The 27223-nt window shown below is 31.9% G+C and overlaps 2 protein-coding genes across 2 annotated transcripts; one reads left to right on the top strand and one right to left on the bottom strand.

Annotated features, from left to right (window-relative positions):
- Nucleotides 1–2461: 2461 nt before the first annotated feature.
- Nucleotides 2462–14351, bottom strand: LOC107440163 (uncharacterized). The gene is made up of 4 exons (XM_016053005.4): nt 14127–14351; nt 7277–7679; nt 4780–4983; nt 2462–4011 (listed from the first exon to the last, which is right to left on the bottom strand). The coding sequence occupies exons 1-4, from the start codon at nt 14136–14138 to the stop codon at nt 3407–3409; spliced, it is 1224 nt and encodes a 407-aa protein (XP_015908491.1). The 5' UTR covers nt 14139–14351; the 3' UTR covers nt 2462–3406.
- Nucleotides 14352–22068: 7717 nt separating this feature from the next.
- Nucleotides 22069–26699, top strand: LOC107440162 (uncharacterized). The gene is made up of 2 exons (XM_016053002.4): nt 22069–23740; nt 25436–26699. The coding sequence occupies exon 1, from the start codon at nt 22442–22444 to the stop codon at nt 23441–23443; it is 1002 nt and encodes a 333-aa protein (XP_015908488.3). The 5' UTR covers nt 22069–22441; the 3' UTR covers nt 23444–23740; nt 25436–26699.
- Nucleotides 26700–27223: the final 524 nt, after the last annotated feature.

A 27223-nucleotide genomic window follows, 5' to 3' on the forward strand; every position in this document is an offset into this window, starting at 1 on the left:
ATAATTAAGACTTGTATATTTGTAATATCTTGTAAATTATTTTTGATTTTGATTTTTGTTTATGTCATGTTTCACTTATTTACTGATAAACATTGTATGAATTATTAAAAGTACATTTATTCAATGTAATGTTTGCAAATGTGTAATTTCCTCATAAAAGCTAACTCGCATAAATGTACCGTTGTTTTTAATGCTATGAGTAAAACCAGTAAAATCTACCATCTAGACGAATCATTTAATCATACAGCAACTCGTACAATTCAATGTAATAATAAGTAACCAGTACAGGGCAAAATATTAAAAAAAAAAAAATTTAATTAAAAAAATTGTGATTGTTTTATTACGATCCCTGGTTACCCATTGATCAAATGCTTTTTTTTTTCTGGTTTGACTCCGTTAAAAGCCACAACATTTCAAATCATGGGTTGCAAAAACTGTCTCAATGAATGTTTGTCGTCGGATTGGTATTCAAATCCTGGCTATATACGAGTTTCAAGACGTCACAAAATACTTCTTCAGTATTCATATTTATATTGAAATCACCGTCAAGACAGTAATTGTTAGTTAATAATAAAAAGAATATAAAAATACTTTAAATTATTATTAAGTAAATACATTAAGAGAGAATATAAAAAGAGAAAAAGAATTCTAAAAAAAAATTATCAAGCAGCAGCGGTCGCCATAACAACGCATGCAATGACGACTCATGACTTACTATTACTCTTGAACACAGTTGAAAAGGACGATGACGTCCAAGTAAAGTGCACACGCCATCAAATCCAAAACAAGACCCATTTTGCCAATGGGTTAAAATACATTATTCAGTTAATATTAAGTTTATATTGGAGTACGACTTGCTGCACTTAGTTAGTAGACCTGCTCCTGTTTTCAAAATTTATCATAGTGAATTAAATTACTACAATTGTTCTTGAATTATCCTGAATTGCATTTTTACTTATAATATTGGCGAAATCTGAAAATATACTGATATGTAAGACGTAAATAGGAAAATTCAAACCAACCGACATGTAATGTGTACACTTCGCGGCGCGTTGCACTATTCAATGGCGTCTCTTCAGAGGAGCAAACTGACGTAATGAAAGCGTTGTTGTTGGCTCTTAAGGCAAGTGGTGCGTTTGTTCTTGTTTTCAAGTGGCGCCTTCTATGGCCAAGAATTCGACTTTTGCCACACTCAAGCATCACACCTGGACGAACCCATTTATACATCTATCCACAGATCATAATTTTTCTTTGAACCAGAGAACGATCAATGTCCAATTCATTACCCTCAGAGGCATAATTTGTTATGGGAACATGGAGGATTTTGACCCAAAAGATTTAACGTGCACCAGTCACCATTTACTACACGGGGAGTCTTTGGCCGTTCTCAGAGACGTGAGTCCATCGAGCTGCCACCAGGCCATTCCGACCAATGAAAGTATTAAATATAGTTATTGGACCTTAAGTCCCGACGATATTCCTCATCGAGCTGCGGTGGCTCAGGGGATAGAGCGTTCGCCTTCCAATGGGGCGAGCTCAGTAGATACGAATTCCGCATCCGGCTTGCACCGACCGCAGTGCTGACGTGAAATATCCTCAGTGGTAGACGGATCATGGATTAGAGTCCCCTTGCCGTCAAGCTAACCATGGGAAGTTCTCGCGGTCTTCCTCTCCATGTAACGCTAATGCGGGTTAGCTCTATCAAAAAGTCCTCCATGAAGGCAAATGTCTCCCAATACTCGATCCAGGAGTTCCCTTGTCTTCTGGATTGGGTTCAAAATTACAAGGATACCTAGTTGAACATTAGTAGTCGTAAACCCATAAAATTGGGTCAGCTGTTCAACGACTGTTATAAAATAAAATTAGATATTCTTTATCGGGCCGGGTAGCCTGGCTGATAGAGCACTGGGTCCATGTCCAAATGGTCCTGGGTTCGATCCCCGCTGAAACAAGACTCCCCGTGTAGCAAATAGTGACTGATGCACGTTAAATCTGTAGAGTCACAAATTCCTCCATGTTCCCATAACAAATCATACCTCTGGTGGTGCTAATCCAGGAGTTCCCTTGTCTTCTGGATTGGTTCAAAATTGCAAGGATTCGGAGTTGACATTATGACAAACATTAGCAGTCGTAAATTCAACACTGGGTCGGCTGTTCAACGACGGTCATAAAATAAAATAAGATATTCTTTATCTTTTTGATGGGTTCAATATTAAATGTTTTAGTTCAAAATATTGCAGGATATTAGCATGTTGATCATCAACTTATTGCTTAGTAGCCATAAAACTAATATGATATTTACAGGGAAGGAAAAAATTAAAATATTTTGTCAAATCATGTGCATTTACTCGGAATTGTGTATCTGTGAAATAAAATAAGTTTGCAGACTGCTCGCAACAGTTATTTTGTCAACATTAGTGCGCGGCTCCTAAAAATAAGTAATTAAAGAAAATTTCAAATATTTACAGTAAATCTTTTTATTTGGTTTAAAATTATAACACCACAGAAGTACTACATAGTCACAATAATTTATCGTAGCAAAAATCCTCTAAACTTCTATTGTCACAAATGATCACATTTGCGGAGAATTTTAAATCCTTTTTTTTATTAACAAATTGATTAAATTTTTACCTGTGATAAGATCACCAATGTTTTTTATTTAAAAAAAAAAGAGAGTTATAACATAAAGGTTTTATTTTAAATGTATTATTCAATTTCCTCAGAAAACATGTAATTTTATATAAATCGTTATCACTTTAGGGGGTTTGCCATTGATATCAATAAAAGTAGTTGCTTGTGATATCGATATCAATGTGTGTTTAACTGGATTATCATTAATAATTTAAAAATGTTTACAGATACACAAAATAGACTAATTTCTATATGATTATTAAACTGTGCAGAAGTGTGCAAAGCAGACTTCGTGAATAGGCATGATAAAAGCTTTAATAGAAATTTTATATGGACTTATTTCACTCTTTTTGAGCTACATTTTTTATCTGAATCTCGTGTTTCCTGAATCACGTGTTAACGGATTAAAATTACCTTGAAAACTGATTAAAAAAAAAAAAAATCTATTTTGACATTTCCATGAGAGAAAATAAAAAAAACTTCTAGAACTTTAAAAAAATCTACAAGTACCGTTTTAAAAAAAAATTTACAAATCTACGGTTTAAATGCAAGAACAACCAATATGCTTGACTAAAATTCACGCATTCTGATTATCAGTGAGAAAGCCAGACAGATAATCGCTTTTTTTTAAAACTCATGCCGTGTTAGAAAGCAGAACGTACTTAATACAATACTTTAAAACATAGTTGGCAGTATTTTGTAGTTTGAAAGTTGGTGTGTTCTTGCATTTAAGCGACAGAAATAATCGTCGAAAGTTTGTTTGTGGTGTCACAAATTAATAACCATGGCGGTAATACCCATCGCCGGAATAATGAGATTTCCCGTAGACTACAGGCTGCTTGTAAATGGCTCGTGGTTCGTAGTACAGCGTCGAGTGCTTTTGGTATGAAACAGGTAATGGCTCATCATAGACTAAAGCTCTTTGTTTAGGATAAATAACAGGAACTGGCTCATTGTAAACTAAAGCTGATTTCTTTTGGTAAGCAATTGGAGCTGGCTCATAATAAGAGGTTTGTTTCTGGTAGACAGGTTCTGGTTCGCTGTAGACTACTGGCTGAGGAATAACAACAGCTGGCTGTTCCTGTACAATAGGGACTAGTTGACCCCCGTGAGTTGACTGTTTTGTTTGTGTAACTGCACCGTAGTTGCCGTAGGGATCATGTGCAGCGTGGCGACTGTATTGAAGCTCGTTGCTGGCTCCGAGGTTTACACGAGCGTCGTAAGCTTGATCCAATTTGTATCCTTGCTCGTTGGCTGCTGCTCGTCCATGAGCGTCGTAGGCCTCATCAGCTGATTGAGAATCGTAGTGCAGATTGCCATAGCCTGGACCATCAAAACTCTGGTGGTTGACTTCAGCTACCTTAGAACTTCCACCGATGCCTAAAAAGATAGAATGAACATTCTGTCATCAACACTTAAATCCTACCAAACATACTCAATGACCAACTTAAAACAGAGTGTTCAGAAATTATTGCTCTTCATATACATCTTTGATACCTTATCAAAGTCTAATATACACATTAGAAATATAAATTTTTGTTTTCAGGAGAGAGAAAACATTATTACTTTTGACGAATCGTTATCGAAATGACTTTAAGACAGTTTCCTTAACGGACGAAGCAATAACGTATGAGAGAATCTGTCTAATAACTATTACTTTGCTATTACAACGGAATAATAATAACTATTAACGGAATATTTCAACTCTTACTAAACTATTAATACGGAAAATATAATTTCAGAATACAACTTAGTTATCCCCACGAATTTCTTTTCATTAAAGCATACAGAAAATGAGTAAACATTTTTAATCTGAATGATTTAGATTAACGCAATGGGTTTAGAAAATAGAGTTCGGCTGAGTATAAATTTGTTTAGAAGGAAAAGCGCAGACATAGACATAGAGCGCAGAAGCAGACATAGGCTATGGAATATAAACTAGAAACAAGACATAGACTATTTTGCACGAGTGTATCACTCGTGCAAAATGTCTTGTTTTCTAGTTTATATTCCATCTCAAAGGTAATCTCATTTTCTTTTTAAATAAATAAATATTTTCTTTAAGGACGATTTCCATTTAAGAGTTTACCGAAATAAATTATAAAAATAAAATGTTCCTTAGTGGTTGTCAAGATGTTTTGTACCAACCTGGTGCATTGAGGTAACTCTTGTGAGATGTATGAGCATTCTTGGCTATTCCATCGTGAACAGCGTCTGTCCTGGCTGCATTGACGTCTCTGCTGGCTGCGCTGCTGAAAGCTGACACTTCAGCTGTCTCTTTTACGTCGGCTACCGATGCGTGACCAGGAGCTATTTTGGCTTCGTGAGTCTTTTGAGCAAAGGCTGCTTGACCTGCGAATGATATTAAAACTCTCAGTTGATTTCGGTAGAAAAATATTTCAATGCATAAATTGTAAGAACTGTATGTAAATCAAAGCGTTAAATTAAAATCGTTGTGGCTCTGAAGATAGAGATTTTGCATAGACCCGAATCAAGTTTCTTTTTAAAGCACTGACTCTTTAAAGATATTCATAGATATTTTATTCATAGATATTGCTATTCTCGACTTATTTTAACTATTTCGATGCGAATATCCCTAAGCAATCAAGGTTAAAATTCCTTTAAGACATTAACTTTATTTAAGATTTATTAACTTTGGTTTAAAATTTCATTTTCAAGATTGTGACTTATCATTTCATGGTAAATTTTAAATTTCACTTTGTTCCATTGGTATTTTTTTTTCAAAATATTACACAGAAAGAAGATATTAGTCAATCAGGTAAGACAAGAAGAAACATTAATGTAACCTTTTTTTTAAAGTATATTTACAGAAAATACTATTATTACTATTTGTCTTCAAATGGAGATTACTGGCTAAGATTATATAATTTTTTCAAAAAAGGTGATTATTAATTAATCGTAATAATTTATTTCAGATAATATATCAGTCATGTATCATGGTAGCCATAAACTCAAAATTGGGTCAGCTGCTCAACGACGGTTGTAAAATAAAATTCCTTTAAAACTATTGCCACATGATAAACACGAATAATACAGTATGGAAGCGAGAACAATTTTACTTTTTCACATTTAGCTCTTTGATTCTGTATTTTTTTAAAAAAGTTAATCAGTATTAAATTCACTTTAATTGCTAAATTTTGTACATAAACACTACATATGGCATGATGCTTATTCTCATTGTACGATAATAAGATGCGTAACATGCTTTTTCACCTTCGCAATTAGCCACCAGTGTTTAGATTTTTTTGTTAGAAGCGTCGCCATTTCGTTTTCATACAACATAATATTCCATAAAAAAAAAAAAGAAAAAAAAACCAACAAATTTACAGAACTGAACATTAAAAATCTCACTTTCTTCACATTGAACATTAAACGTCATTGATGAAATAAAAAGGAAAACGAAAGACGATTTCGAGCATATAACCTAATAGTCCATAAAAGTTCTAAATTTCTTAGTTCCAAGAATAGTTTCATGTCTCTGAGTAATATCGCTTTACTTTTCGGAATTACACAAGGACAACTATTATTTTTAGTTCAATATTAGCTGAGAAAAAAAAAGTTAGCAGTACGACATACAATTTTAAGACATTTTTTTAAAATCAACCTGGCGAAATGATTAGGCGCACTATAAGATTCTATGTAAAATCATATTATCCGGTGATATTATTCAGCTTTATTGTTTTTACCTGACTGAAATCGGTTAGAACTTGTTTATGTTCGTGTATAAAATTGGTTAAATTAGATGATATATTATATAAATATAGAATATTCATTATATCAGGTATTATATTAGTATATTATAATAATGAGACCAAATTACGAGGCACACTGCACTTTGTTAATAATTACATGTTTTGCACGAGTTTATATACTTTTACATTTAAACATAAGTGTAAGGAGTTTTTATTCATTAGATTTTTATATACTTCCTATGTGTATTTATTTTTAATGTACTGCATTACAATGTTAACCGATTGTTACACGTACGTAAACAAGCGCAAACCGGTTTCAGTCGTGTTGAAACAATAAAACTGTATAGTATTACATGATAATTAAGATTTTACATAGAATCTTTAGTGCGTCTAATATTTTGGCTAGAGATTGTAGACTCTTATATTCATAAAAATCTTTATTTTTTTCTAAAATATTAAAGTTACCAAAAAAATTTGAGATTTTGTTAAAATTGGGCGACACCTACAACATTTCAAACTCCTTCACATAACGAATTTGTTAACCTCTGAACATAACTATCGCGTTATTGAAGGGTTAACCTATTTTTTTTTTTTTTTTTTATCCAATGGCAGGCACTGAATTTGAATCTTTGCCTATACTATGCCAGAATTGTTGCTCATTTCGCGTTACCCAGTGGGCACCTGTGAACCAAAGTCACGGAGGTGAGCAACATTGCCCACGCCACACTGCCACAAACCCGTTTATAGGGTGGGCCACATTCACACATCATATACACACACAACAGAGGACAGCACAAAGAGAGAGAGAAACATCCATGCACAGAGCGGGATTCGAACCCGCAGCCTATGGCTTCGCAATCAGGCACGCTAACCGCTCGGCCACCTGGCCGGCAGGGTTAACCTATTGAAGATATGATAACCTATATGTTTACCTATTGAAGGGTTGAGGGATCCTTCAGCATTATTGGTATGCACTGCAGCAGCACCCAAGTATGGGTTGATGTGAAATTCGTGCTCATCGTGTTGCACATCAGTCTGGCCAGAGTGAGGGTCCACATTGGTGGCCTGGGCGGAGTGGCGGATGGTGTGGCCCCCGAGAGCATCCTTGCCAACTGCTGTCTGCTGTTTTAGAGCTCCAGTGGGACTTTTCACATCAGTGAGGGTGTATGAAATGTCACCTTTGGTATGCTCAGCAACAGCAACTGTGGGTGCAACAGGCACTGCTTTGGCAACGATGGGATCATAATGGTAAGATGATCCAAGAACACTCAAACCAGGATAAACTGCGGGATAATTGGGAGTTGCTGCCACGCAGGTTAGCAAAAAGGAAAGAACCTATAGTGGATAAGTTGAAAAGTTTGAATGTTAATTAAACATATAAACAACAAAATAAACATATCAATGTGACCACTAAGCTGTAGAAATCAGTTATTTTATATTATATAAAGTACAGGGCCTGGAATTATTCAAAATTATCAACTAGAAGAAAAAGGTGACGAGCAATAAAGATCTCTTCGTCCAAGAAACAACTCTTTCGACAAGGAAATTTTTAAAAAAAGTCATAGTTTAAGTGCCTTACACTTAAAGTAATGCGATTATTTCAAACTATTTATATATTTTTGCCGTGAAGAATCATCTGGGCTTCAGAACAGATAAATAACATAAATATTTTAAAAGTTATAAAACTTTTTGAAAAACCTCCAATTCGGCATTATTTTTCCTCCTTGATGAAAAATATCAAAATCACTGCCGTATTTTCATTTTTTGCAAATTTTTATGAGCCCAAGAAAAGCAGCAATAACAACAACAACAATGTTTTTGTACGCGTAATGCTATTTATTTTTCGATTTCTAATAAATCAAGCCAAAACAACGAACAAATTAGTTGATAGAATGAAGGAAACAAAATTTTTAACTTCGACGATACGGAAGCCGTTTATGCTCATATTACGTCAAAAGAACAAGAAAAACTGTTGATTTCGTTCTTTAACGTAGGAGCAAATCACTTTATCTGCAGATTTGGTTATTAAAGTAAGCATAAATGGCTTTAGTAGTGACATGAATATTAATTAGTTGTTGTTGTAGTTCATTTACGTCGCACTAGAGTTGCACAATGGGCTATTGGTGACAGTCTGGGAAACATCCCTGAGGATACATGCCATCGCAGTTTTGATCCTCTGCAGAGGGGATGGCACCCCCGTTTCGGTAGCCCGACGATCTAAACGCGAAGTCGAGCACTTTACGGTAGAACAGTTTAACTAGGACTCATAGCGCACACCCTCGGTCCTTACGCAGACTGATCCAAGTGGTCACCCACCCGCACACTGACAGCAACCAGTGTTGCTTGACTTCGGTGATCTGTTGGGAACCGTGTCTTAACGATCAGTCCACAGCGGGACATTAATTAGTAAAAACAAGATGACTTTTTTTTTATAAATGCATCATTTTTCTAACATTTATTTTCACAAAATAAAAATAAAAAATTGAATTATGTTAGTTAATTAAACTTTTCAATTTTTTCAATTGAATTTCAATTTTTATATAGTGTGGTTTAATTTCAGTTCTAAACCAGCAGTTCGTGAAATTAAACTCTTTTCTTTTTTTTACATTTTTACACTGTAGCTACAGCACTGTTTACAAAAAATTCAATATTTAACTTAGGGCCGCGATGGCTCAGAGGACAGAGCGTTCGCCTTCCAATGAGGTGAGCGGGTTTGAATCCCAGCGATGGCGTGTTGATACGAATTCCGCATCCGGCTTGCACCGACCACAGTGCTGACTTAAAATATTCCCCAGTGGTAGACGGATCATGTTAGAGTCCCCTTACCATCAGGCTAACCGTGGGAGTTTTTCGTGGTTTTCCCCACCATATGACGCAAATGAGAGTTAATTCCACCTAAAAGTTCACCTCGAAGGCAAATTTCTCCCTCTACTTCATCCAGAAGTGCCCTTGTCTTCGTCTTCTGTATTGGGTTCAAAATTACAAATCTACGGAGTTGAATATTAGTAGTCACAAACACAAAATTGGGTAAGCTGTTCAACGACGGTTATTAAATATTTACCCTAAAATTGGGATATCGTTATTAAATACTTAAATTCAGGTCCCCCCCTCACGCTTTTCTTTCGAATAAATAACAGTGAGAAAAAGACAATAAAATTGTAATTTAGTCTAAGAAATTAGAAAAACAGCACTAACAGAAAATTTTTGGGAAAAAAGTAAATGCACCTGAGTTACAGCTCTAATTATCATAAGGGATGAGTTACTCTGTCTAAGATATTGGTTATTTAGTAAAAAGTATTATCAATGAAAAGGTAGACTATCACATAATATTAGTTTATTATATCTTAAAACCAGAGAGAGAAATATATTAATAAAATAAAATATTTAATCGGAAAGTCTATTCTCATTTCATCTTTTATCTAAAGCTTCTGTTTATCTTTTTGAAAAAATAATTGCTTATAGAAACAAACTAAACAAACAAGATCGGGTACTTCTTCTTATTTCGTTTCTTAATGATTAGGCGAGCTCATATCCTTAGATCGAAGAATATATGAAGTACTATGAGTTTCGGAATAAAAATTTTTAGTACTAGCAATTTTAATTCAATTCCACTTTTAGAAACCAAAAAGGACCAGAAGTGTGTTTGGTGCTTGTAAAAATTAGTTCCTTTTTATACATTTTTAATATTATTGTGGGGTGGGTAGTTAACCAGTTCCGGGTCACCAATGTGGGGAGAGTTGTTATCGACAATGCCAACCTTCATCTATGAAAAGGTACTCCACCATAAAATTAAGTTGACATTGCTTATGTAGTAGTGAATAATAATTATATTTTTGCAATGGTAGATACACTACAATTATCATTATAAACTCGTTATTTACCCAAAAATAAGGGGATTACAATTAAATATTTAAATAAAGGTTTGCTTTGTTGGAATCTGACGATTATTAACATTATTTTCTTTCGAACAAATTTTTGTTTAAAAAAATAAATAAATAAATAAATAAGAGACAGATATTGAAAAATTAACATAAGAGGGAAGAAACGAAATCAATATTTTTTCATTCGAAAAATTACAAATATAATCATCTTAAAAAAATTTTAAGAATTTGGTTCATATAAGATTTATAATTTACCCATACCCTCTTGTATCTTACTATGTATAAAAATCTAATGATGGTGTCGCAGTTTTCCATTGTTGTCAATACATTTTAAAAATCATGCTGGAAAAATCACGTGGTAAGATCCAGTTTTCCCACATTAATCTTCATACTCGTTTGGTTGTTATAAGCATAAAAATTGATGCAAGTCACAAATCCATTGTATTGCTATAAATATTTTTATTTCCCTAATTTAAATGTTGAAACAACCTGTACTCACCACATTTGTTTATTTATTTATTTTTCATTTTCTTCAAATGAAGAGCTTGCAAACCGACAGAGTTAAGTAACTAAAAAAAAAATTAAATACTCGTATTTAATCAAAAAGTCTATTGTTATTTTATCTCACGTCTGAAGCTCGTGTTTTGGAAAGTAATTGTCTTATAGAAAATAACGGGAACTTTTTTTAATGGTTCCGTGAACTGATACCTTTAGAACGAAGAGTAACAGTAGAAGCACAATTAAGTCTCCGAAGTTACCGAATGATATGATCTGTATCAGTTATTGAAGGACATGTTATTTCTGTTACGTGAGAATTTCAATTAAGGTGTGTCTCTTTATTCAAAAGAATCTTTTTATTCTACTCTATAAACGGAAGTTTATTTTGTGTATGTCCTTGGAATTTTACAGTAATTTATCGTAATGAGAACAGGAAACCTACAGATTCAAACCAGTTTTGTAAGGGAATGTAAACATATAAGTAATCAAATCTTGAGACAGATAATTATTAACTAGTTTTTCTACAAAATCACTTTTTATTGAATAGTGTACGTAAAACTATTTTATTCAGTTTACACATTTAAATCAAAGCCTTATGTATTCAAAATCTAAAAACTAACTTATCTTGTTATTTATTTATAATTAGAGTCAAATATTTAACCTAAGCTTAAAGATAAATTTGATAAAATGTTTAAGAGAAATACTGATTTAAATTAATATACCTCTTAAACATAACATTAAAACAGCGAATTAATTGCAGACTTATTTTTATGTTTTCTTCATTTAAGTCTAATTATAGAAAAAGCTTGAATGTAATAAGCTTAAAGAAAACACTCATAAATTTTTCTATGAGCAGAAAAATTAGGTAGATTATTGATTTTGATGATTTCAGCGATAGAGAATGCGGATTATTATTATCATTTAAAAACATTATTATTGAACTTATTGATTATTTAACTTCGTTTAGCGAAATTATATAGTTAAAATAAATATAATTTTAAAATAACGAAAATCTATCTACTATCTTATGGAACTAGTGTAATTAGACAAACATAATCTTAAATTAAAACCAATTTAATTATCTATATATTGATTTGTAGGATCACACGATTCATTTCTAAACTTCGTCAATACATTTCTTCAAATTCGAGTTCATGTCCACACTTTTAGTTCGAAGGTAGACCTCAACAGAAAAACAGCATTTAACAGCTTTAAACACCATACTTTTAGCTTTGTCTTTGTAGCATAAATCACGACAACATAACATAAAGATACGTGGCAAATCTCCCTATGGTATTTACTAACCCTTTCGAGCCGACTGTCACAAATATGTGCCAGCGTAAAACCGTATCAATCGGGGTAAAAAGATAAAACTGGTAATCGAAGTATTTCTTTAGCAGTTTATTTGTGGGCGGAGTTAAAATTCTTTGATTTACTTAATTCATCATTACTTTGTTCAAAATAAAACTATTTAGTTATACTTTGAATTAACATTGATTATATATATGATTAAACGAACAATAATTAAAGTAAAAGCAAAGTAAGTTTGTCAAATTAGCAACGACTGCATTTAAGTTACCGTTTTTTATTAAATTCCAACTTGATTCTGATTTTGTACGAATGCTTTTCTGAATCACCCGTCCCCAAGGGGTTAAGTTTACATGGCAAAGTTAAAGCTTTAGAATCTCCTGTTCTTATCTATTCAGTATCAGCATTTACAAAGTTAAAGTGATGCAGTTAAAATAATATCACGTGATTAAAAAACTCCTACTTTAAGCCTTTTTTTTCTTTATTATTTTTTTTTTTACAAATAGTACTTTCCAGAACCCTGGGATCCGTGGCAGAGCTAAAAGGCTTCTGAGAGTAAAGACATTCTTATAAAATGCAAATAAAAAAGAAATCGCCATTTTCTTAAAAAATAATAATAATTTTTCTCACAAAAATGTGTTGAATAAATTATGAAAAGGACCTCGATTTGTATGGAAAAAAAATTATTAGTAATTCTATCATCTCGCTTTTTAAATCAAAATAAAATAATTTAATTCGTTAATAATGAAATAGATTTCCTCAATAACCATTTCCAACGTTTTTAGCAATTTTTCTAACTTTTCATTTCAAAAGAAACCATAATTCTATTTTAATTCTATTCATATTCTATTTTAATAATTTTCAGCTTATGGATGTACACCAAAAACGTTATTATAGCTAGACTACATAAAATTCCAGAACTGCAAATTTAACTTTCAGACATAAAACTTAATTTAAAAGATACAAAAAAAATCATTCATTTTATAAATTTTTTTATATACAAAGTAGAATTTTATTGGTTAATACATTCAAAATTGTGTTTATTTATAGAATTGAGATTCCGCCAAAAGAAAGTTGGTCATATAGGATTGCTTAGCTGGAGAAAAAAAAATAGGCAACCGCTGTTCTAAACTATTAACAGGGTATGTACTACATTTTAAATTTTCAGATTCATAACTTTTCATGACTAGCCACGACTAATTTCAAGAATTATTCATGGCTTAACGAAGTTACTATTTTCTCCAACAAAAACACAACAATAAATTTAAAAAGGCATTATAATAACATTAATTGAAATGATAGGTATAACCAAAACTGTTAGTCTCTGCATCTTCATATTTGAAGATTTTAAATTTAAAAAACAGAGTAAAGAAGGAGTTGAAGCAATAAAATAGTAGCTGGAAAAATACAAAAACAAATAATCTTTGTATTTTGTTCTTCGGAAAGGAAAGAAATACTCCTGATTTTTCTGTTCTTATTTCGGAATAAAAAAAATTATCCAATGACTGGCTTGCTTCAGCTAGAATTGCAAATTGATAAAATAAAAATAAATAAATAATAACAAAAACTCTGAAATCACAGAAGTTTAAAAGATAATTCGCTCTAGAAATGAGTTTTTTTCTTCTTCATTTTTTGAAAAAACGCCATAATTTTTAAGGAACATGATAAAACATTTTATATTTAAATAAAAGATGACTGTGAGTAGGGATTTTGTTACAAATTCAGACATTCGAAACACCGTAAATTGAGTGGTTAGGGGTAATCCCTTTTTTTTTTAAAAAAAACTACATTTTTTGGTGACCTAACTCCATGACTTTCCATTTTTTTTTTTTTTTTAAATAGTTAAAATCATGACATCTCATGACAAATTCAATACCGAAATTCATGACTTTCTATGATTTCTCATGACTTTCCAGGTGCGCAGATTTCCTGTATTAACAGTTGTTCTTACAAAGTTACAGCGGTACTTATAAAATGTTTCTCCGAAAAAAAGAGGGGACAAATATATCTACTTGTCAGTTGCCGAAACTTGAAATTTTTGCTAAAATGTTACTTTTCATGTGTCCCGTTTTGCAAGATTTGAAAAAAAACTTACCAAAACAATCATAGTTTCCTCTTCAAAATCTATCTCTTATCCACTAATGTATGTATAATGGCCTTATCAGCCATATGTCACGTTTTTATAGTAAATTAGTTATGCAGTGGCCGGCTGTCCTTCAAACATTCGAAGCGGGACCACCCCACTTGAAAGGAAGGAAGGAAGGCACTCCAGTAGATCTTGACCTAAATAAGCGTCTGTGTAAGAAAACCGATTTTTATGGGCGGGTGTTTGTTGGTTTTTGTTTACACGAGAATATTCAAAAAAATACCTCGGACAGGATAATGAGTCATCTTTAGTTTCATTTTTATAGAATTGCCCATTGTCCCCCTTTGTCATAAATTGATTGAAAATACAGATCATTGCACCCATGTTTTCTTCTTGCCAGAAATAGTTATTAATTTCTTAATTGTATACTTACATTTTTTTAAAAGCTCACGTAATGTTTCACTATTGAATGCAAGTTCACAAAAGATCAGATGTGATTTAAACATCGTAGGCGTTTACTTTTCTTTTTCTTCTTTATTATTGTATGAATGATTTTGAACTATACCTTCTAATTATTAACCTTGGTGTTGTTCCTGATTGTAGGGGTGTGGGAAAGGTGGAACATGGGAAAATACCGTTCCCCCACCTTAGTTAAGAAAAATAGCCAATTTTGCGGGCAATATACCAAAATATTGCGTGCAATATATTAAAAAAAAATGCTTTAACGTTTCAATGGACTCACTGTAAAGGTATTTATGTCGAAGAGTTAGGATTGGACGCTTTAGGATGTACGAAAAAGATTTTTTAAACCTCTTTTTGCCTAAAAGATACCTTATTAGTACCATAAAAAGATGTATCGAAAGGATTGTGAGCAGAAAAAATATCTTAGTGGCTAATTGACTTCAAAATTACACTGATTTAAGAAAACTGCATTCCAAATTATCATTATTTATTCATTTATTATCAAACTACATAGCGTATTAGAGGGTCAACTTAGGTCCTGTTGGTCAACTTATTAGTACCTTAAAAAGACAAATCCAGAGGCATGTGAGCAGAAAAATTATCTTAGTAATCAAATTATGTGTTTTCTCGCAATCTACGGCGTGTGTCCAGATAACTTCAAGTAGGTCAAACATGAACAAATCTTCACTGATTGACTTCAAAATTAAACTGGTTGATTAAAACTTCACTTAAAATTATCACTATTTATTTATTAATTATCAAATTTCATCACGCATGATGGGGCTCCATTTTCTGCTGACTGCACTTGTCAACAGATTTTCAGTTCAATATTGACTTTTTTTCGAGTCGTGACACTAATAGTGAGGGAATGATATTTTATTTTAATGCATGTTTTTGAATCATTCCCTCACTTCAGCGTCATTCCCTCACTTTATACACTAGTGAGGGAATGACGAATTCAATAAAATTTAAAAATAACAGTTAGGCCTAATTAATTTCTGAAGTCAATCACATGCAATTATATTCATACAAGAAAGCAACATATAATTATCCACTTTCTCGATGAAGTTGTATTTTATTTTACTCTAAAAAGTGACATGAGGGAATGACAAATGTAAAAAATTTTACCTGGTTTGATTCATTCAAATTTATTCCACAGCAAAGCCTCTTTAAGTTGAAGATGGAAACATACTGCAATTTTGTTCTATGATGCCAGTTGTTAACTTCTGAAGTTTTTATTAAAATATTTTTATTCCAAGAAGATTGCAGGTGATAAGAACATTGTTGTGAGGGAATGACGTGAAACACTGGGGACAAAGTTTAAAATAGTGCTGTGTTAATATTTTTATCAGAAATTAAATTTAAAATTGATTTTCTGAATTCTATATTTCAGTATTCTGAAATAAAAAACACGAATTTGTAAAAAAAAAAAATTTATATCAGAAACAATTTTTTTCTTTTTTTAAATCAGCAGTGGGGACAAGTGAGGGAATGACATATTGGTATATTTTAATTACCTAAAATAAATAAAAAATAAAAATTGATAATTTTATTTTTATTCTTTTGTTAGCTTGCATTCTGAAGGACACTTTCCCTGAATTTTGTTTTTCGTAAGCTGTAAAACAAACATAAAATATACTGGGGACATGAAAATGACTGTTTTTGTGAGAATGACCCATATCTATATATATATATATATATATATATATATATATATATATATATATATATATATATATATATAGATATGCCTTAATACAAGTAGTATCTATTACTACAATTAATTAAACGTCACTAATTTCAATTAAAAGCTTTGTTACGAACTTTCTTATTGTTAGCGTTTTTTATTTTTGAGGTAAATGAAACAAAGTCTAAAAATCTAATATATATATTTCACTTACGTGGCTCCCAAATTTTGGCTGTATTTCTTTTCCGCCGGTGGCAACGTTTAATTTGTTTTGTTTACGATACTATTTCTCTTACACGGCGAATCGACCAATGATTGCCGCTAAAAATGTCACATGCCAAATCTAGCTGAGGTGGCTCAACATATAGCGCTTTTAGAAACGGAAACTGAAATAACCTTAAGCTAGGCAGAAGTGAGTAGTCTTTGTCGATAGATCTCTATTTTAGTATTTTGTCGAAAGCGCTTTTTTTTCACGAATTTATGCATTACGAATTTATTTGACGATTTTTGATTTACATCACGAATTATACTATAGCACATTTCTAATAGGTTTAACGAATTACATGTCATTTATTTGAATTCAAATTTATTTAAATGACTTAGTATTTACTAAAAAGATGTAATTTTTTTTTTAAATTTTTTATATGGATTTGAATGATTGTTTTGAATTCTTAGAATTTTGTGCATTTGCAATGTACCTAAGTTAGTAGCGAGTGAAGCGAGCTTGGTTTGCGAATAAACCATATAAGATCGCGTAGCAATTTTCGGGGGTTGGCGAGCGTTAGAGAGCAGGAGGCGCAACCCACTAGTAATATATATTGTATGATTTATCTAGTTCTCAATTGAACAACGATGTATAGTTAAAAACACGAAATCAAAACATTGAAACTTCTAACAACGAAATAGTTATGACAACTATGTATATATACTTAAAAAATATTCATGTACATAATAAGTACAAATTATGCAAACATATAAAAGTAAAGCAAATTCCAGATATACATATTTAATTTCAATACATAAAGTTATATACGTCATATACATACAAATACTTCAGAGCGTTTCTTAATAGTAACATCATGTAGATGAATTTACATTCAATAAATAGTACATATTACCTTTAAATAAGAAACTCTTTCTATTTTAATAAATCTTATTTTTGCACAATAAAAACTACATCCTGGCACTTTAATTTGTCTCCATATATGTCTGGTATGATTATTACAAGAAATTACCATTGATTATACCGACATTTTCTTATCTTTTAAAAAAATGCATGTGATGAATTAATTAGCAAATTTATTTTTTGAAATATTTTATAGAATAGTCTTTGTAATCAACGATTGCAAATTGTTGCCATGCAAACTACTTAATTTTTTCCTTCCTTTTCTTCCCAAGATCATTTTTTATATACAGTATAAATACCTCAATATGGCACCCCCGCTTCGATAGCCCGACGACCTGCACGCGAAGTCGAGCACTTGACGGTAGAACAGTTTAACGAGGACCTATACCGCCCACCCTCTGTCCCTACGCAGACTGATCCAAGTGGTCACCCACCCGCACACTGACCGCAGCCAGTGATGCTTGACTTCGGTGATCTGCTGTGAGTAAACAGTGCGCATGCGTTGCTATGGCGACCGCTGCTGTTAGATAATTTTTGTTAGAATTCTTTTTTTCACTTTTAATTTTGTTATGCATTTAGTTGATGAGTTTATTTTTTGAGATATGGGACCAGCGAGATCCCATAAATACTTCTTGAGTTGTGAATAAAAGAGAATTTCATCATTTGAACGATATTTTTAAGTGTTTTAATTAAGAATCTGAAATTCTAACCTACAGTTCATACTGGATCGTTTTCAAAACTAATTTAGGTAAATATGACAAATGAAGAAGGTCCAAACTGATTGACACTGTCCCAAAAGTTTGAGTTGAAGCAAAAAAAAAAAAAAAAAACGATGCCAAGGCCTAAACTTACCGAGGTTGAAAAAGCCAAAGAACGTAGATGGCAATACCTTAAGCGTTACACACAAACGGAAAAACGAAAAGATTCCGTTCGCAAACGCAAGCATGATGCCCGTCCCTCACAAAAGTATCAAAGTGGTTGAGGGAATTGAGCTCTACCGAAGAGCGAATGGTGACTCTCCGAACCTCTTTCATGCAAATACGCGAACTTGGTGTTGATCACCAGGTTAGGGATTAAAGAATCCATTGTTAACGTACCAATAACTTGCACATGACCATAGACGGTCTTTCCGAGCAATATAAATGGTTCATTCACTATTGGTATAAAAGTGGGAAAAAAGCCAAGCTTATAATCATATCTCATGTATGAAGTTGTTAATCCGAAACGGCTGTATGATGCAACTTACAATCTCCATCAAACACCATTGTTGTACCCATCCGAAAATGTTAATATTGATCTGGATTGGCTGTTCAATGTCTATTCTGTCATCAAAAGAATTTGCACAGAATGTGTCTGAGGTGCATTTAAATATGTCTGAGAAATTGTGTACCGAGCAGTTCAGGATTAACAATTAAAGATGTCCAAGCTGAAAACACAATGAAATTTCTTTTACTAAAAAAAATTAAACTACAGCCATTTTGCCATTGATTAACCTGTGATTGCCGCAAGGCGATCACAATTTTCTTCATTTTGTTGTGAATCGTATTTTAAAGTTTTTAATTTTATTTTAAATAAAAATATGATTTTTTAAAAATACTTTGATAATTTTTTCTTCATTTTTTTGTTTATAGCATTTCCCTCATTTTTTTTTCTTCATTTTTGTTTATAGCATATCGCTTTTTTTTCTTCTATAATATTGTTAATTAAACGGGAGACTTTATTTACTTCCTTTTCTTTGAGCAGTATATTTTTAAGCAAATCAACTGTTTAATACGGATCATCTATCAATGTTGGGAAGTTCATATCACGTCCTCAGGTCAATCTTCATCCATCAAAAAATACCTCTCGATGGAACTGAGGTCTGAACATGTGGTATATCCTAGTGATTTGGTATTTAATGTTTGTAGTGGTAGCTACGACACAGGAGAATACGTAAAAGTTCCTCAAATAGTGCTAATTTTACAGCTATAAGAATTTAATCAGGGATGGACTGGCTCACAGAAACACCGAAATGTATCCTGGTGAGCATTTAAAATTGGTTCCTCCGTCCCGGTTATTTATTTATTTTGAGAAACCGAAATTGATTAATTAATTTTAAATGTATTTCAAATTTTTCTTTCCTTAGAAATGAGCCATTTTTATTATTTATTCTTCAATTATTATACAGTATTCAAATTCTGAAATTATTTAATAAAAACCACACTATTTAAGTATAAAATAATATTTACGTATGAATTGAGTGGACATTTGTAACTTCAAACAAAAACAACAAAAAAATCGTTAAAAAACCTAAAATAGAATTGTTTGAATTTTTAATTTTGTCACTTTTTTGTAATAATTGTGACAGTAAAGAAAATAAGTTCAAAATTTTCAAATTACTTACTTCCATAAACTTTCTTCCACTTCCTTTTTCACTGAAATTAAATGGAGAAATACTAATTTAATTTTATTCTTTAAGTATCTGAAATCTTAATTAACAAAACACCTGAAACAAATCCTAAACGCACAGTAGAAATTTTATCAGGGAGTAAAACGAGGAAAGCATCTAATATTATAAAAATTGTCAAAATTTTTTTTAAAATGGAAAAATAATTTAACTTGCGAACATCAGAAATTTTTAACAATTTGATTATTGCTTAAATGTACAATGTGCTAGGCCAACAATTTCAGCCAAAAATTTTACTTAACATTTAAATTTTAAAACCAGAAAAAAGCAATAAATATTGCGCTTTATCAAAATTAAATGAAATTAGCACTGACATGCAATTGCTGCGAGAACGAGACGAAAAAACATAAATTTCTTTACATTTTCTTTAAAAGGGTGCCTTTATTAGTATCAATGATCAAAATTTGACTACCGTCAATTATTCTTTTGAGAACGCGGCTCTCACAAAATTTATTTTTGTTTAAAACAAATTCATTGCTTCTATTCCGATAATTAGAGATTATGCATTATGAACATAGTAAATAAGTCTCCCTCCACCCCTAAAAAAAAAACTAAAAATTTGCAAACATTTTAAACAGAGATTTTTAGAAAAAGAAAGTGCAAAGAATTTAACAGAGGCTAGAGTCAAGTTTCGGGCAATGATGAATTAGCCATAAAAAATAAACTATTTATGTTATGCATTTAAAATCTTGCTTTTGTAAAGAAAATACTGGATTTTACAGAGGAAAATTTAAACAAGATTCTTCTTTACTTTGATTTAAATTTTTTGCTTTTACAATAGTGTAAATGTTCTTCAGCTAATTTTTAAATATTAAGATAAAGAAATTTTTACTATTAATAGTAAAAGATAATCATTAATTATAGCATGATAAAAAAAAAAATATATTAATACTAATATATCAAAATATATTTTGATCAATACTCGGATCCATTGTCCTTTGGCTAATTTTCGATCCCAGTCCCTTTTGCTTATCTCTAGATCCCGCTATATTTTTATCGGTATTCGAACCCTCTATTTTTATTGGTATTCGAATGCACAATCTTTTTTAACGGCATTTGAACCCACGATGCTTTCATCTATACTCGAAACTTACAATTTTTTTATCTGTTCTAGAACCCAACCTGTTTTTAATAGTACTCAAACTCATCATCGATTTTTATTGACTCTTGAACCGACTCTCATTTTTATCGGTACTCAAATCCTCTCTCATTTTACCATTTTTTGAACCCAATCTATTTTATTCAATACTCTAACCCATTGTCTTCATCAGTACTCGAACACGTCGCACTAGAGCTGCACAAAGAGCTATTGGCGACGGTCAGGGAAAACTCCCTAAAGATTATCCGAAGACATGCGATCGTAATTTTGATCCTCTGCGGAGGGAATTACACCCTTGCTTTCGTAGCCCGGCGACCTGCGAGCGAATTCGAGCACTTTATGGTAGAACAATTTAACGAGGACTGATACCGCTCACCCTTGGTTCCTACGCTGGCTGATCAAAATGGCCACCCATCTGCTTACTGACCACAACCAGTGATGCTTGACTTCTGTGTTCTACTGGGAACCGCGTCCATTGTAGGACATATTGATGTTCAAAGCCACAATTTTCATCAGTACTAGCACCCGCTATCATTCGATAAGTTTTTTGAACCTATTATCATGTAATTATTACTCGTACCAATTATCTTTATATCAGCATTCAAACCATCCATCATTTAATAAAATTCCGAACCGACTCTATTTGGTTCAAAAGTCGAGAGCACATTCCTTTCCTCGGTACTCGAACCGTCTCTCTTTTTATTGGTTTTCAAACCCAGTATCATTTGATCAATGATCGAACCCTGTACTTCTTATTGTACTAAAATTCGCTACAATTTGATTAGTACTCGAACCAATAAATTCTTTCAATCAATAGTCGAATCTACTCTCTTTAAATCCATACTCAAACCCACCACCTGATTATGGGTATAAGAACCCACTATCGTTGGATCTGCACTCGAAACCATTATCATGTGATCAAAAATCGAACCCGCTATCTTTTGATCGCTAATCAAATTCCACCTTTTTCATCAATAAGGAAACCTACTATGATGTGATCAGCACTCGAACCTGCTATCACTTGAACATTACTCGAAACCCCTACTTACTTCCAATACTCGAACCGACTTACTTTTTCCACGGCTCTTCAGTCCTATGTTCTTCCTACAACAAAAATAAGTTGCATAAAGCGTTCTTGTTGGTAAATATCGTTTTGATCGATGTCATTCATAATACTACTTTAGAAAAGCATATTTTGTGTAGTAATGAAGAGGGTGGTTAATTTTGTAGTTCCTTAAATGAAGCATTTACAAGAAGTAGTTTAAATAATGAACTTTTTTTAGCAATTGTCTAAAATAAAACGTTGTTTCTACAAAAAAGAACGAAATATGTTGTATGATGGAAAGAAGTTTCGGTAAAATTGTCTTCATGCTGGAAAGAGCCCTTAAATTCTAAAAAAATCAATTTTGAGATAAATGTTATTTAAGTAAAAATTAACTCTCTATGCTGAAGAGAAATCCTATTCATTCATTGTATTTGATAAAAAGAGCCTTATTTGTTTACTATGTGTGATAAATCATTCTTACAAGAAACTCTTTCAAATGATCACTTTTCTGTTCGAAATGAAAAGAAACGTTATTCTTGCAGCTTGGGTGATAAAAATTTCTCTCGGAAAGATTTAAAAAATCACTTTTTCGTTCATAGTGGATTGAAGCCATATTCGTGCAGTGGTTGTGATAAAACTTTTTCTCAGAAAGTTAATTTAAACAAGCACTTTCTCGTTCATAGTGGAGAGAAGCATTTTTCGTGCAGTTTGTGTGATAAAACTTTCTCTCAGAATACTAATTTAAAAAAGCACTTTCTTGTTCATAGTGGAGCGAAACCTTATGTATGCTTCGCATGTGATAAAACTTTCTCAACTAAAAGAAGTTTGAAGATTCACTACCGTGTTCATACTGGAGAGAAACCTTTTTCATGCAATATATGTTCTAAAGAATTCGCTCAAAAAAATAATTTAAATAATCACCTTCTTGTTCATAGTGGAGAGAAGCCTTTTTCATGCAATGTGTGTGAAAAGACATTCACACAGAAAGCTAGTTTAAATAACCACTTTCTTGTTCATGGAAGAAAACCTTATTCATGCAGTGAGTGTAATGAAACTTTTTCACAGAAAGCTCATTTAAATAGTCATTTACTTGTTCATAGTAAAGAAAAGCCATATTCGTGCAGTTTATGTAATGAAACATTCTCACAGAAAATCAATTTAGACCGTCACTTTCTTGTTCATAGTGGAGTGAAACCTTATTTATGCTTCGCATGTGATAAAACTTACTCATCTAAAGAAAGTTTGAAGATTCACTACCGTGTTCATACTGGAGAGAAACCTTTTTCATGCAATATATGTTCTAAAGAATTCGCTCAAAAAAATAATTTAAATAGTCACCTTCTTGTTCATAGTGGAGAGAAGCCTTTTTCATGCAATGTGTGTGAAAAGACATTCACACAAAAAGCTAGTTTAAATAACCACTTTCTTGTTCATGGAAAAAAAAACTTATTAATGCAGTGAGTGTAATGAAACTTTCTCACAGAAAGCTCATTTAAATAGTCATTTACTTGTTCATAGTAAAGAAAAGCCGTATTCACACAGTTTATGTGATGAAACATTCTCACGGATATATTCTCACGGATCATAGTGGAGCAAACCCTTATTTATGCTTCGCATGTGATAAAACTTACTCATCTAAGGAAAGTTCGAGGATTCACTACTGTGTGCATACTGAAGAGAAGCCTTTTTCATGCAATATATGTTCTAAAGAATTTGCTCAAAAAAATAATTTTAATAATCCCTTTCTTGTTCATAGTGGTGAGAAATCTTATTCTTATTCATGATGTGAAATTTGATGGTTTTTGTTTACATGAGAATATTTTTAAAAAATGCCTCAGACTGGATAATGAGTCATCTTTAGTTTCATTTTTATAAAGTTGCCCATTGTCCCTCCTTTGTCATAAATTGATTAAAAATACAGATCATTGCACCCATGTCTCCTTTTTCCGAGAAAAAGTTATTAATTTTTAAATTTTATACTTATATATTAAATAATGCTTGAATTTTAGCAATAATTTGTGGGAACGGAATGTATAGAATTCCCCAATTTTAAGTTTAAAAAAAATGTCTTGGTGACAAAAGTTTAGAATTTAAATATTAAATAGTGTCTTTTGAAAAAATTGCTTTGATTTTAGCGATTTGAAATATATTTTTTCATTTTTATCTATGTTATGAAGAATTCTTGAAAATGCCGTAATTTTAATTAAAAATATTACTTTAATTTTAAAAAAAACTATTACTACAACTTTGTGGAATTTAGAAAAATAGTGTGAATTTCCATCGATGTTCAGTGGAAATTTATTGAATTCCTCAAATTTAATTAAAAATTATATTTAGGAAATATTTTAAGTAGCACCTTTGAAAATAATTGTTTTGATTTTAGAGATTTGAAATTTTTTTTTTATATTTTATCGAAATATTCTAATAAGGCTGCAATTTTATTTAAAACAAAATTATATTATTTTTGTATTTAAATTTTTAAAAAAACTTGCATTAAAAAATGCTTGAATTCTGTTAGTTATCTTTTTAAAATATTTTTATATTTAAATTTACTATAGCTTACAGCAGTGTCCCAAACTTATGACTTTTGTGTACCCTTTCTAAATTTTTTGTAGCGCTGTGTACCACTCATAAAAAAATGAATGTATTTTTTTCTATAAAAAAATTGCCCAAAAATTAAAAATCACAACTGGCTGTTGACACCACTCATTATTAACTGTTAACTGCAAAAAAATAGCCAATAGAAAAATACGCAATCTTAAATTTTCGTGGCTAGAATTGTTTTTAAATAAAATTTTTTGAAAATTTCCTTTGTTGCAAGATATTTCGCATAAGAGCGCGTACCCCCGCTAAACTGTTCCCGTACCCCTGGGGGTACGCGTACCACACTTTGGGAAACACTGGCTTACAGTAAAAAAATTACTTTAATTTCAGCAAATTTTTAAAAAAATTATTATTATGGCTTTGTTGAATTTTAGAAAGTAGTGTGAATTTCCATTGATGTTCAGTGGAAATTTATCGTATTCCTCAAATTTAATTAAAAAATATATAAGGGTAATATTTTAGTATTTTAAATAGCACCGTTGAAAACAATTGTTTTGATTTTGGGGATTTTAAATTTTTTTTATTTTACCCGAAATATTCTAGTAAAGGCTGCAATTTTAATCAAAGAATAAATTTTTTTGTATTAAATTTTTTATAAAAAATATGTAGTCTTATTTCAAAATATTATGATGGAAGGTTTTTGATTCTATGTACTTTTTTTTTTCGTTGCTGTTTACATACTTTTGCCGAAATTATGTTTTATTAACTAAATAAAATTTTTAAAAATGACATTAAATAATGACAAAGATTTTATCACATTATGCAACATATTAATAGTTGAGTTGTAAAGTAAGACTGATAACTTTTGTCAAAAAAAATTTATATTGATTTTATTATTATTTTTTTTAGAATATTTCTGTTATGGATGCTTTTACTGATTATGCAGGATATTGCCAGGTAGTATTAAAGCCCAACACTAAAAGCGCTGTCTGCATTTATTTTGGTTTACCAGCTGTTGATAAGGCCGGATTTTAAACTGAAATATTATTGTTTGAAAATTATGCTCAGAAACTGTTGGATCAAAAAGTGGGGGTTCAAGTAACCTGACAAGTCATCTAAAGCATCATCATCCTTTAAAATTTAGGGAATTGAACACTTCAAGCAAACCATTGACAATAAGTATTAATCTAGCCATTGATGTTGATGATCCTCCAGCTCCAGTTAATGCTGAGCAGAACGCAAATGAAAGTGGGAAGAAGCGGCCAAAAACTGTGTTAGGTTTTCAACCGCTGGACAGTAAATCCTCAAAAAATTTCACTGAGGCTGTGGCAAAATTTATTGCAACATCAATGCAGCCATTTGCCACAGTGGAAAATCCAAAGTTCGTTGAAATGATGATTTTTAACCAAAAATATAAGTTGCCTGGATGAAAACACTTTTAAACTGTAGTTATCCGGTAATTATGTAGCGATATGGTCGAAAAGATAAAGACTGAAATATCTTCCATACAGAGTTCTGATATAGAAATCACTACTGACTGTTGGACAATCAATACTCCTTTTCTAGCAGTGACTGCTCATTATATTACTAATGAATGGCAGCTTCTAAGTGCGTGTTTGAACTGCAAGCATTTCATAGAGGACCATGCATCAGAAAATTTAATTGAAATGCTAGCTAATACTTTAAAAGATTAGAATATTGATGTTAAAACATTGCCCCCAACATCTGATAATGGCACTAACATTGTTAAAGCTATCAAAGATCTTAAGATAAACCAGATTTCATGTTTTGTCCATTATATAAACATTGGTGTCAACCATTCTCTACAACAGTCTTCCCTGAAGAGAGCAATTTCTTGCTTGAAAAAGCTACAAAACACCATTTCTCATTCATGGAAGAAGAAAAGAGATTTACAGACAGCTGAAAAGCAATTGAGTATGACTATTGAAAGCTTACCGAGTGCATGTCCAACATGTTGGTGGAGTACAACAAAACTTTGCAGGCGGTTTTTGTTCAACCAGCTTCCTCTCTGCAAAGTTTTGCTGGATTATCCCTCTAGAAAACATTTAATGCTTGAAGGATCTGACATCAATGGAGTGTTCAGTTCATCTGGAGTGTTCAGTAGTAACGCGCCAATAAGAATAAAACTAATTCATTTCTTTTGCCCGGAAAATATTTTATTTCTCATTTTATCCACCTGATGGCAGTACCAGGATATTTTTATGGTATTTGTAGATAGTTTATTTTAAACTGGGTGCGGCACTAATCAAATACGTAATTGGTGATCGAAATGGGCTGCAGGTGGCGTAGAGCAGAACTCTCTACCTATGGCAATACATCGTATGCTTTCCCTATTAGCGTGTGGAGAGTCATAGAGGAAGTTTCTCTCTTGATTTTCATATAGATTAAAATCTTCTAAGTTGGAAAACTATATAGATCTGAAAACTACATTAAACATAGCTCTAAAGAACGGAAATTTTAAAAAATATTTTAATTAAATAAAAAGGAAAAATATTAAGAAAAGGGAAAACATTGTAGTACATTCCTATAGAACTGAAAAGAAGAGGAGAGGAAAGGGAGAACGGCCAAAGGCATGAAACCGGTCTCTCCTCAGATGGCGTACTCGAGTGTTGCGATCGCCAATACAAATACAAAAGCCAAAAAAATAGGCACTTTTATGACCGTTTTCTTGAAAAT

This window comes from Parasteatoda tepidariorum, chromosome 2 (assembly GCF_982258835.1).
Source record: "Parasteatoda tepidariorum strain Cologne lab strain chromosome 2, Ptep-v5.0, whole genome shotgun sequence".
Taxonomy (NCBI): Eukaryota; Metazoa; Arthropoda; class Arachnida; order Araneae; family Theridiidae; genus Parasteatoda; species Parasteatoda tepidariorum.